Here is an 11835-nt window from a genome sequence, read left to right on the forward strand (position 1 = left end):
ATAACACCAATGGTTGATCGCCGACAAGCCCACCATCTAGAGAGCATCAATTATTAGAAAATGGCGCATACAAACACGTATGGTACCGCCACATCTTGGAAAGCCTAACTTGTGTAGATTCGCATCCTTGCACAGTAACACCTACAACGCCACTCTCTTTGACAATACAAGCTTCCCTTGAAAACACCCTATACAGGCGTCGTGTCGGGGCAACGCCAATTGTGGTCGCAGTGTTGGCTATCCGCCTTTATAAGAATGTAATGGACATGACATGTGTACACATACGACTCAGCAAGCTATAGTGAAGTGGTGCATGAATACACCTACGACAGCCACCTGTGATCTCCACATTATCGCACCGTAGCGTGCACTTCGCGGCGAAAAAACTGGTGTCTCTGTTCTAACGTGAGTCCGACGTTACGTAGGCCATGAGCTACGTACCCTTCACACGCCCGTGCAGTCGTCGTGCCTGGCACGCCCAATGTATGCATAACTACTCAGATTACACAAAGACATCGATCCATCTCGTACGGTATAGGCTGCTACTCGTCGTCGGCTTAGCATGAAGGTAATTTCCCCAATGCGTTGGATCTACCAGATATTTATTTCAATAGCATTTATATGGACACTCTCGGAGGGTTTTCACAGTCGGCGTCACCATGCCATTTCACACACACACACACACACACACACACACACACACACACACACATATATATATATATATATATATATATATATATATATATATATATATATGTTATATATATATATTTATATATATATATTATATATATATATATATATATATATATATATATATATATATATATATATATATATATATATATATATATATATATATATATATATATATATATTCTGTAGCAACGTTGTCCGTTCTGAAAAAGTTCTGAAGAAACGTGAAGCGCGTGACCTGGAGATTCGAACCTGCCACCCCTCGTTTCGCCGCGCGATGCTTTATGACACTCGGCCACCACGCATACGTCCTCCAGCATACTAACGGCGAGCTATCTATATGCACCATGTGCCATTGGTGGTATGCACATCCCGGAGGTGCTTCAGCGTGGCAGAGACTTCTTCACCCGCAAGATGGTGCAAAGGGCCCAGGGGCGCGCTTTAAAAGACATCGCTCCGTCATGTTTCTTCGCGTCTCATGTATATAGGAGCCGGAGGGCGTCTGTACTTTGACATACAGGGCGTGCTCGCCGGTGCTCGCGCGTTTATCTCTAGAGGGGGTTTAACAGATGACTCGTACTTTTTTACGGGCTTTGCTCTCACCGTGACAGATTGGGTTGAAGCCATAAAAAGCACGAAGGTCACTTCACTCGCCGCAGCGGCCACCTTTGCTAAATGAGTCAGCTGCTAGTTTTTCTTCGTACAGCATTCGAATTCGTTGCTATCGCATTTAATGCTTCGCCCATGCGGCAAGACTGACTTTTTTTTTTATTTAGTGCGACGAAGGTATTACTATTACTGATTGTGTTGCACCGAAACATTAAGTAAAAAGGAAGCTTTGACTATTGTAAACTTATCACGAGCGAAAGGTATATTTGGCGTGGTATTGCAGCGACTATGTATACATATTATTTTAAGTTATAGTGGACTCCGCAGTGTTAGAACTTGCCCATGTCTTTTCTTGCGCAACACCCTGTTTTAATTATATACGACCGACTCGTTCAGCGAACATGCATAATCGAAGTGTTAGAATGCCTGATCGAACTGTCTTCAAACAAGACGTGCGGCTATGTTTTCTAAAGCTTACCTGGGCATATGCCACCAAGTTTGCGGTTCTTCATAGGAGCCGCACGACACTAATGTCCCTCGATAGCCGTTCTCCCAGGCTGCGTGCGGCGGTTCCGTCGGTGTTGATAAGAAAATAATGGCCGAGCATCAAACAAACAAGCTACAAAAGCGGATTTCCGCAACAGAGCAGGCAAGGACCTCCTCTCTTAGAATGGCGGATTACGCCAAGTTTTCGTGTTAAAGCATCCGGTTCCCACAATCGCCAGGATAAAATAACACGTTTTCCGGGGCTAGCTGCATCAGCCCTGAAGAATGACTAAAATTACGTTATTACTTGTGGCGAAACGCGGAAAACTTGCCTTTTAGTATTACAGGCGCAAGCGCGAAGTCTATGGTTGAGATACTAGCTCGTGTCCAGAGGCACTTCCATGGTCCAGAGGCACTTTCATGGTGAAACCTGCCTCGACGAATCTCTATGTACTAGCCTGCATAATAGTAATTGGCGGTGTTTTACGTCCCGAAATCACGATATGATTAGGAGAGACGCCGTAGTGGAGGGCTCCGGAAATTTCGACCACCTGAGGTTCTTTATTGTCCCCTTAATCTAAGCACACGGGACTGTAGCATTCTGCCCCCACCGATATATAGCCGCCGTGGCCGGGATTCGACCCCGTGACCTTCAGGTCAGCCGTCAAGCATTATAATCACTAGACCACCGAGGTGAGTTAAATATCGTGCAATATTGCATCAACAATATGATTGCTTAAAAAATATGTTCTGTCTACGCAGCCCTTCAATAAACAAACGAATTTCCGCATAATTAAGCGCTCATTCGTCCGTTGATTGATCCCGCTTCTTGACGTCACTCCACCATATGAAAAACACAACCGTGGTCCGCGTTGTGTTTATCACGTCAAAATTATAATTTTGAGGCAGTGAAAATCAGTCCAGTTTGTGCAATATATTGGCAATATATCCCTATACTTGCGCTGAGCGTCACCTCTATGAAAGTAAATCACTGTACTTACTGTGATGAGATTCACGTCAATCTATGATTATATGGGAAATTTATCAACATATTCGACGAAAGAGTATTGAATACGCTGGCAGGACACTGCTTTCAATGGTTTCTCTATTCAATCGCATGCGTGAACTGCAGTTCCAACACCTAAATGTATAACCGCACAAATATAATGCATTTTCGTTTGCGGAGACTCGACCCGTAGAAGTCCGTCGGCATTCCTACTTAATAAACTTTCTTCAGCAATTAAATGAGTTCCTTGCATTGAGCTTCGGTACTCGTAATATACGCCAAAACATTTGAAGATATACCTGCCAACTGCGCTTGAAATGGCAACTTGAATGTAGTTCGTCATTTAGGTGCAGGAGACTGCGCTTGCTCGTACTTCATTTTCAGGTTCTTTCAACGTAACGCACTCCAAACAAATACGCAGAAAAAGAAAAGTAGACGCTCGGAAGGCCTCCGAATGGCGTACCAAGAAGTCGAAATTTTTATACTTTAGCGCCAAGTCCGTGTGTGTTTGTGTCGTGTGTGTGCGCTTTGTACCCTTTCCGTGTCTTTGCGATGGCTTGTGCTTCGTTCTTGCACCTTCAGTAGCTTACCAGGCATTTGCCCGTCATGGATGGACTTTTTGGAATTTGCTTCTGAAGTTATCCACTCCCGCATTGTGTGGCATGAAAAACTTTAACTGCGGTAAGTTACATAGCCCCCTCTTGTATTTACTGCTGCTGAGACGATAAGTACTGCTAGCGGTCAAGATCCAGCCTTGGCTACGTGACCTACTCATCATTATCTAATCTCAGCAAACAAAAAAGCAACTTCTGGGTTCAGTCGAGGACACTCCGCAATCAGGTCGTGGAAACTTCTCCATAAACACCGGCAATCGACGTAGAGGTCTGCAAACAATGCCCTCAATCTCACTGCTGGCAGTGGCTGTCTCGCAGACATCTTGAGGCCTCCGACTTCCACAACTGTGAAAAAGAAGGTGAGCTGCATAACCTTGGCCTATGCCGCGAAACGCTCTTGCTCCACAAGAATTATCCAGATGAAGGAAAGTGAGACGCATACTTGCACCATATACGTCGATTTTTACCATAGGCGTGCGTAGGGTTCCGCAATGGACGCAAAAATGGTAATGAAGTGACGACGCCCTTCTCACAAAGGCTTGCCATTAGTTTCCGGTTTTTCAGGGTAAAGGTGCGGAGCAAGCAGATCTTTGAATGCAACATCAGGAGGCTTTGGTCGCCATTATGGTAAAACACATGTGTATCCAAAAACCTGCGCATTAAAAAGTGATCTGAAAGCTCCAACTGAGTCAGGCTACGAGCCTCAATTGGCACCCCCCTTTAGATTATTAGAGGGGAGGCAACCCCCCTCCTCCTCCCCCTCTCCGTGCGCACGCCTGTGGCTTTTACTGTTTTTTGTGGCTCTGTTCGGAACTCATTTTGTGCAAGCTTTAGCGAGCAACATTTTGTGTAAATATTTTGGCAATTAATCCGACGGGATGTCGTGCTTTCTTTAGTGTGTGCGTGCTTTGTCCTTGCTTCACTGAACTCATTCTGCGTCTTCTACGGAAGGTAAAGCTAGTTCAGAGCCAGATTTTATCGAAATGCGACTTTCGGCAAAACCCTGGACATTTTCTCTCCCCGTCCCTGCATTCAAAGTTGTTCGTTCCGCCGGTGAATTTTATTGTTTTCACTAAGGGCCGTTTCTCTCGGCTTCGCTTTCACACCTGTCGGTCATCACTGGCGTTTACTTCAGTGACCAGGATTGGCGATGCCGGCTTGTGGGCGCACCAAGTGATGGTCACGTTTTGTGGCACGCGTTCGCTTCAGCGTATGCAACCTACCATAATGTGAAACTCGTACGCTCTGAATGGAAATGCTGCCCACCAGTATTGCTCCCCGATTGCATTTATGTGTTTATTCCGACTGTATTCGTTTAATTGGTCAGTTTGTGTTTTTATCATTAGCGCCCCGTGATAATGTGTGTGTGTGTGTGTGTGTGTGTGTGTGTGTGGTGTGTGTGTGTGTGTGTGTGTGTGTGTGTGCGTGCGTGTGTGTGTGTGTGTGTGTGTGTGTGTGTGTGTGTGTGTGTGTGTGTGTGTGTGTGTGTGTGTGTGTGTGTGTGTGTTTGTGTGCGCGCGTGTGCGTGCGTGTGTGTGTGGATACCACAAACGCCGCGGCGTTTGTGGTGTCCTGACTTCTTGTGTCCGTGTTTGCACGCCCTGTCTTTTTATAATGAATACTTACCAACTAGCTCAGCTCTCTGTTATTCTATGTACTATTTTCTTTTTCTACTTATGCTTAACAGAATACCAGTCGCAACCGCAGGACGTAGCCTTACAAGCCAATTTATGTCTTTGGCGAGCCGTAAATCCTGTGTATTTTTACAGCACAGCTGTCGAGGTTGGCCGTGTGTCGCAGATAGAAAATTATCGTCATCATAAAACGGCACACGCCATCTTCATCATCTTCTTCATCACCTTCCTCTTCTTCCTCTTCTGCTTCGCTGCCAAAAGACGTGCGCCGATTTGTCTGGCGGGGTAGCAATAAAGTGATAGGCAAGAGAACGGGTACGTAGAGAGAGCGAAAGAAATAGAAAGACAGAATTTCTAGGCGAAAAAAAAAAATTTTTTTGCCGAGGCGATATTGGATCTCGCGTGCCCACGATCCGAAGGCGAGCGTCCTAACCACTCGGCTATCCAGGCACGCTGGCAGAGCAGGGTGTAGCCTTGTGTAGTATAGTATAGAAAGGGAGTAAGAAAGGAAAGTGAGGGTTTGGAGGAGGGAAATGAGGATGGAAGAACGAGCACGGACAGAGAGAGAGAGAGAGGCAGAAAGAAACGGAAGAAACAGAAAAAGATAGAAGCTGAGAGACCTACTACACAGAAAGAGAGAGAGAAACAAATAAAGACGTAGAAAGAAAGAGAACAGATAGAAAAGCCGAGAAAGAAATAGACAGAGAGAAAAAGAGATAGATAGCACATACACAAAAAATATTGTAGCAATCAAAAAGCCGAGAAATTCGCGTTGTGCGACGCTTGGTGCTTATTTTATAGATTGCAGCTAATGTGGTTCGTTCCCGAGAAAAGGACCTTTTTGCAAAGCCCGGATAGGTTGACTTGGCTCACAGCAGGGCCCATCGAACACAATTTTTTCTTATTTCGTTTTTTTTTCTTATTTCGAGCGATACTGGTTACGGACACCGGCGGCGGCGGCGGCGGCGGACAACTACGGCGCCAAAAACGGCCGGTGAAATGATCTCATAACAGCTTTCGCTGTAAAAATCACACCATCTCCTGCTAAAGGGGACCATGAGGCGATGCGAAGCAGCGTTTCGGCATGTAGAGCCCGCGTTTCAGATGGTAGGGGAAAGGAGGAAAGAGGAGAGGGCAAAGGGGAAGTGAAGAGAAGGGAAAGAGAAAGTGGAGAAGGGAAGTGGAGAGGGAGAGTGGAGGGGGAGAAGGGGTGTGTGTGGAGATGAGGTGTGTGGAGAGGGTTTGAGCATGCGCACTAAGGGTGGTCACGCCGCACACCACCACCACCACCACCACCGGATTGAACTCCGCTATAAGGTGCTTCACATCTAAAAAGAAGAGAGAAAGCATAGCCACGTACAGTACACTACAACAAGTATAGTTTGCCGTGTGGCGTAGAAGAGCTATCGTCTTCATAAGCAGGCACGTGCTCTATTCGTTATTTCTACGTTCTCTTCTTCCTCTTCTGCGTCGCTCCCAGAACAAGTGCGCCGATTTGTCCACCACTAGTCCACCAGCTCTGCTGTGAACCAGCCTTGCGCGACTTTCTGCAAGCTGCGTAAATGTTCATTCTCATAAAAATTGTTATCATGATTAATTGCTGCAGGAATGACTTTATTTTGGTCACTTATTCACACGGAACCAGATGGACTGGAGCACGTGTAGCAGAAATTGCCGACGAATTTATTTATTTATTTATTTATTTATTTATTTATTTATTTATTTATTTATTTATTTATTTATTTATTTATTTATTCAAATACCCTAAAGGCCCGAAGGCATTACATAGGGGGGACAGAACTATGGACATACAGCGTAACACAATTTCTTAACGTACATACTAAGCAAGAAAGGAAAAATTCAGTAATACTTGTGTTCCAACAATATCAATAAACTCATGAATATAAATATGTGAGACTATTAGAAATAACAACAATCCCAACACCTCAGACGTAATTTACAAATGCTTGAACAAGAAATACATGTGGCACCACAACCAGAAATAGAACTCGAAAAGGAACGATTCAAACAGCACAGCGATAATTACGTATTGCGCTGTATGTGCAATGTGTCAAGAAGACGGTATGAAAATGAAATTTGACATAAACAAACTTAAGCTTTAAAAAAACACTTCAGACTATTTACAAATGCATTATGATTTTTAATACCTGCAATGTCAGCACGAAGATGATTCCAATAACGGATGGCAAGTAGTAGCGGGGAGGTAAAGGAAATATTTTTACGGGCAGCTTACCGATATCCTTCAATAGAGAAGTCTGTAATCAATTGTCTGCTCTTATGCTAGCATATGGGCGTAAACTTGGACGTTAACAGAGAAACCTGAATACAAGTTGCGAAGCATTCAAGCAGGTGTAAGCATGCAAAGGACGCTTCCACACTTTAAAATCTCCACCAACCTCAACCAAATACTACCATTTCTTTTTCTTCGCGAACTCCGCGAGGATTCGTGCGGATATTTCTTTTTTCAGGAAGCAGAGAGAGACATTCTATTGGAGCGTTGCATAAAAAAGGTGCGTGGTCTTTAACAGAGCTTACTCCTAATAAATGGTATTAAACTTAAACAATTTGCCGGTAATGAAGTACTTACGTTATGTATAGATAAGACTCCATGTTTTCATAGTCACCTATATATAGGGCTACATCACTCATGTTGACGCCGACGCCGTCGGCGTCAATATGAGTGATGCAACAAATCATCATGGGATGACGTCCCCCTACGCCGTCATCACGACGTAAGAGGTCGACAAATTTTGTGATGTCATAATGACGTCACTATGACCGGCGTCATTACATGACATAGTCTCTTGCTCTTGGTCAAAGGTGGGTCGATCTTGGAGGCAGTGCAAAACCATGTGAGGTGCAGAAAGGTTCGATAAGGGAGGGGGGGGGGCGGCTGTCATTGCAATCCACTGAGAGGAAAAAGAAAATGGTTGTCACTTTCGAGTCGTCTTAGGCAAATGTGCAAGAGACCAAGTGAGACTTTTATTTTCTACGAAGCCTTGCACGTATAAGTCTCATAATACGCCGCTTTCGCAAGATTGACGTGTATTTCGCCAACCTAAAATTCCGATAGGTAGCTTCCATTGCTGTAAACACGAAGCATTGTTCGTGGAGTCACTTCTTCCCCGTTCAGCTCACTTCTAAGCAGTATTTTTCGTGTGAACTTGAGTAAAAAAACGACGTTTTAATCATAAGGTAGGATACAAAATTGTGTTACTAACAACATTTTTGAGTAGTAGTTACACGTTCAGTTATTGTTTATGCGCATTTACCAGTAATGTAGGTCATATAACGACATTTGCATTCAAATATGCGTTTACTTAAGGTGTTTCATAACGTTCTAAGCGGTGAACTTGCCGTTCGGCAAGTTCGGCGCTTCTCAGTTGCCTAGAAAGCCTCTTGCATCCTTATCATAAATGACATAAAAATTCCGCCCCCCCCCCCTTTCCCTATTCAAAGCACGGGAGCACAAGTGTTTTGAGGTCAATGCACAAGATAACAGTTGTACTCCTGTCCTCAGGAGTCGCTCTAACTCAGAGCGCTGTAGAAATGGACACGATTGGCCGTTGGTTCCCTCATACTGTTCGCTCGTGTTCTGAGTGTGTATACTTTGTCTCATTCGAGGTCGACGTGTCACAAGTCTTGTGACGTCAAAATTTTGTTAGGGCTGCAAAAATATGCGTGTATAGCCGTCCACTCCTGCAGCCTGCTTGTTACTACGTTGTGGCGGGGAGGCTTTTTAATCTGATAATACGGGTAGCCTAAACTTACTTTCTCCGGAACTCATTAGTTAGTTAGTTAGTTAGTTAGTTAGTTAGTTAGTTAGTTAGTTAGTTAGTTAGTTAGTTAGTTAGTTAGTTAGTTAGTTAGTTAGTTAGTTAGTTAGTTAGTTAGTTAGTTAGTTTGTTTGTTTGTTTGTTTGTTTGTTTGTTTGTTTGTTTGTTTGTTTGTTTGTTTGTTTGTTTGTTTGTTTGTTTGTTTGTTTGTTTGTTTGTTTGTTTGTTTGTTTGTTTGTTCGAACTTTGTCTATTCCTGTTGAGAAACTTTCGGTTGGGATACTTGATTACAGCCACCGGTGTACTAGCACCTCCTCAGATAAAAATTTTTGTACTTATTTTGCTGTAAAAGGCCGCACAACGACCTACTTTGCTTGTTTATTTTCAGGTTTTCTTCTCATAGATCAACCTGAAGATGATGAAACTGCTCAAATTCGTGCACGGAGTGCCGGTGCCCCGATTCTTTCCAGACGACGCCGTCATTTCGGCGCTCTCCTACGAGCCGCAACCCGGGGACGTCTTCATTGTCACGTACCCAAAATGCGGCACGACTTGGGTCCAGTGCATCGCATACGGAATCTACAACGACGGCCAGCCACCACCGGATCTCGCCGGATTCCTGGCGAAGTCCCCGTACATCGAGCTCTTCGGCGCTGACGCTGTGAAATCCATGCCTCGACCGGGTACCATCAAGACCCACCTGCCTTTCGACGAGCGGAGATTTTCATCCCGTGCGAAGTACATATACGTCGCCAGGAATCCGTACGACGTGTGTGTCTCTCTGTACCATCACTTCAGAACTCAGACCGTCGCCGCGAAAGAACCTATAGGTTTCGACGAGTGCCTCCGATGTTTTGTTTCCGGTGATATAAACTTCGGCAGCTACTTGGAAGACAGCTTGATCCCTTGGTACAACCGCAGACACGAGAGTAACGTACTTTTCCTGACCTACGAGGACCTCCACGCTGACGTCAAGCCGCAAGTGAAGAGGATCGCCGAGTTCCTTGGTGAACACTACGCTCGCCTAATCTCCAGGGACTCCGCAATGCTGCAGCGAGTCGTCGACATGTCCACAAAGCAAAGCATGCGTCCATTCTTCAGAGACTTTATAACGGCCAACTTCGAGTTTGTGGTGGACCATAGAAACAGTAAAAACATTCCAGTGACCAGGGAGGTGTTGGGTGTCCTGGAGTTTCTTCGGAGCAGACCACCAGGACACGAGTTCGTGCGTAATGGGACCGTTGGTGGCTACAAGGACGTCCTGAGTGATTTCCATAAAGAGGTACTGAGGGAGTGGATTTCCGCGAAGGCTTCTGGGAGCGATGTTATGAACCTCTGGCCGAGCACCAATATTGCATAGCCCCATTCCACGTGACATACTGACGAGGTTCAAGTACGCACACTTCGGTTGATACCGTGTAAATTAAACACAATATTGGCTTTGGTAAACCAGCAATAATAGGTACCCATATCTAATAAAACCTCACGTTCTGACTGTTATATTCTAAAGTGATAACAAAACATTAAATATTAGCATTGCGTTATGCTGCATGAAGCTACGAGCGACGCCATGTTTAAAAGACCCTGAAATGATATTGTTGGATAATATTGTCACGGGGATTAATCTGAAGCCATATAGAACGACAAAATGCCAACACTTTTTAAACGTGTTAAGTAAATATCCGTCACAAGGTAGCGCTGTCATGAAGGTCTTGAACAGAATTCTGTTTGAAATTTTGTTTAAAGGAGCATCGCCACTTTCTGCGAGCACTTCTGCTTTTCTATAAGTACAATTTCTCATATTTCGATTCTTTTATGTCACACCAACAAACGTAAGCGACCTGCTGAATTGAACGCGAACAAGCAACGTCCTCTAAACGTGGCTGGTGATATTTGATGTCACACAAGAATAACCGCTGCGCGATGCTGTGGTGCAGCTGCTGTGGTACTAGCGTGCCGCTTATGCCGGTACCAAAGCTCATCGCAACGACCGGCGAGTTATGACGAAGTGTGCTGTCACCCTTGAAAGAGGCAGCGCAGTTTTCCACCGCTGTGGGAACAACACAAATGAACTTGAAGCAGTGACAACATGGCCCGCAGAGTACTTAGTAGTCAACATATCTGCTGGTAGAAGGTTGTTTCGAGCACATTCGCCAGATTACCTCGTATATTACAAGACCCGTTCCCCACATTCGATAGAATGTTTTAAACTCATTTCAATCTAGGTAAAGGAGCGTATTTTGCGCTGACCACTCAGAATACTGCTTCTGCCATGAAAAGTGGAACCCGCTAGATACATTGTACGCAAAAGCAGAACGTATTTCGCTGAGTCACAACGACAGAGAAAACAGTTAGACGCAAGGGTAGGCACATATTAAAGTACACTAAACCTGTCATCTTCGAGTTGTGGCAGCCCCTTGGAATTTTAATTCTGACTTTCTAATTATTGATAAGAGACAAGACATGTTGGAAGAAGTCTTAGAAACCTCCACGTTTCCGTTACTGCGTGTTCCGCGAGGAAATCACGCATGTCGGTGGTAATCCCATTCATAGGCGTGCGCAGGGTTTGCCTTCAGGGGGGGGGGGGGGGCGAAGGTTCGTCGCGGCGCCCCCCTCCATATTAAGTCAATGTATGGGGCAGACTATGCGGCCCCCTCTTCATAGGTGACTAAGTGGGCGGCCGCCACCCGGCGCCCCCCCCCCCCCCCCCCGGTGCCCACGCCTATGATCCCATCAACGTACCAGCGCAAACTAACGGGACACAGAAGGGGAACACAAACAAGCGCAGCCTTCCGCAATCATGGTTGCCCCTGGATTTTACGAACCGTCAAATGAAAGATAGCAAAACTGAATTAATGGCGTGGGCTAGAAGAAACACTGCGAGGTTATCATTAGATCGATTATATGATGCTATGTGAATTCAATATTCTGTGAAATAAATTCACTATTCATTTACAAATAAGTGCTCTTGTAGCTTTTTGGTCATTTTT

At 44.9% G+C, this 11835-nt stretch overlaps 1 protein-coding gene across 1 annotated transcript; it reads left to right on the top strand.

The window, feature by feature from the left end:
• The first annotated feature begins 3632 nt into the window (after positions 1–3632).
• Positions 3633–11363, top strand: LOC119373874 (sulfotransferase 1A1). Its single transcript, XM_037643936.2, has 2 exons — positions 3633–3773; positions 9234–11363. The coding sequence occupies exon 2, from the start codon at positions 9261–9263 to the stop codon at positions 10203–10205; it is 945 nt and encodes a 314-aa protein (XP_037499864.1). The 5' UTR covers positions 3633–3773; positions 9234–9260; the 3' UTR covers positions 10206–11363.
• Positions 11364–11835: the final 472 nt, after the last annotated feature.

Source organism: Rhipicephalus sanguineus, chromosome 11 (assembly GCF_013339695.2).
Source record: "Rhipicephalus sanguineus isolate Rsan-2018 chromosome 11, BIME_Rsan_1.4, whole genome shotgun sequence".
NCBI lineage: Eukaryota > Metazoa > Arthropoda > Arachnida > Ixodida > Ixodidae > Rhipicephalus > Rhipicephalus sanguineus.

Bases quoted from the DNA above. Each gene is read 5' to 3' on its own strand.
- LOC119373874 (XM_037643936.2), top strand. From the start codon at position 9,261: ATGATGAAACTGCTCAAATTCGTGCACGGAGTGCCGGTGCCCCGATTC.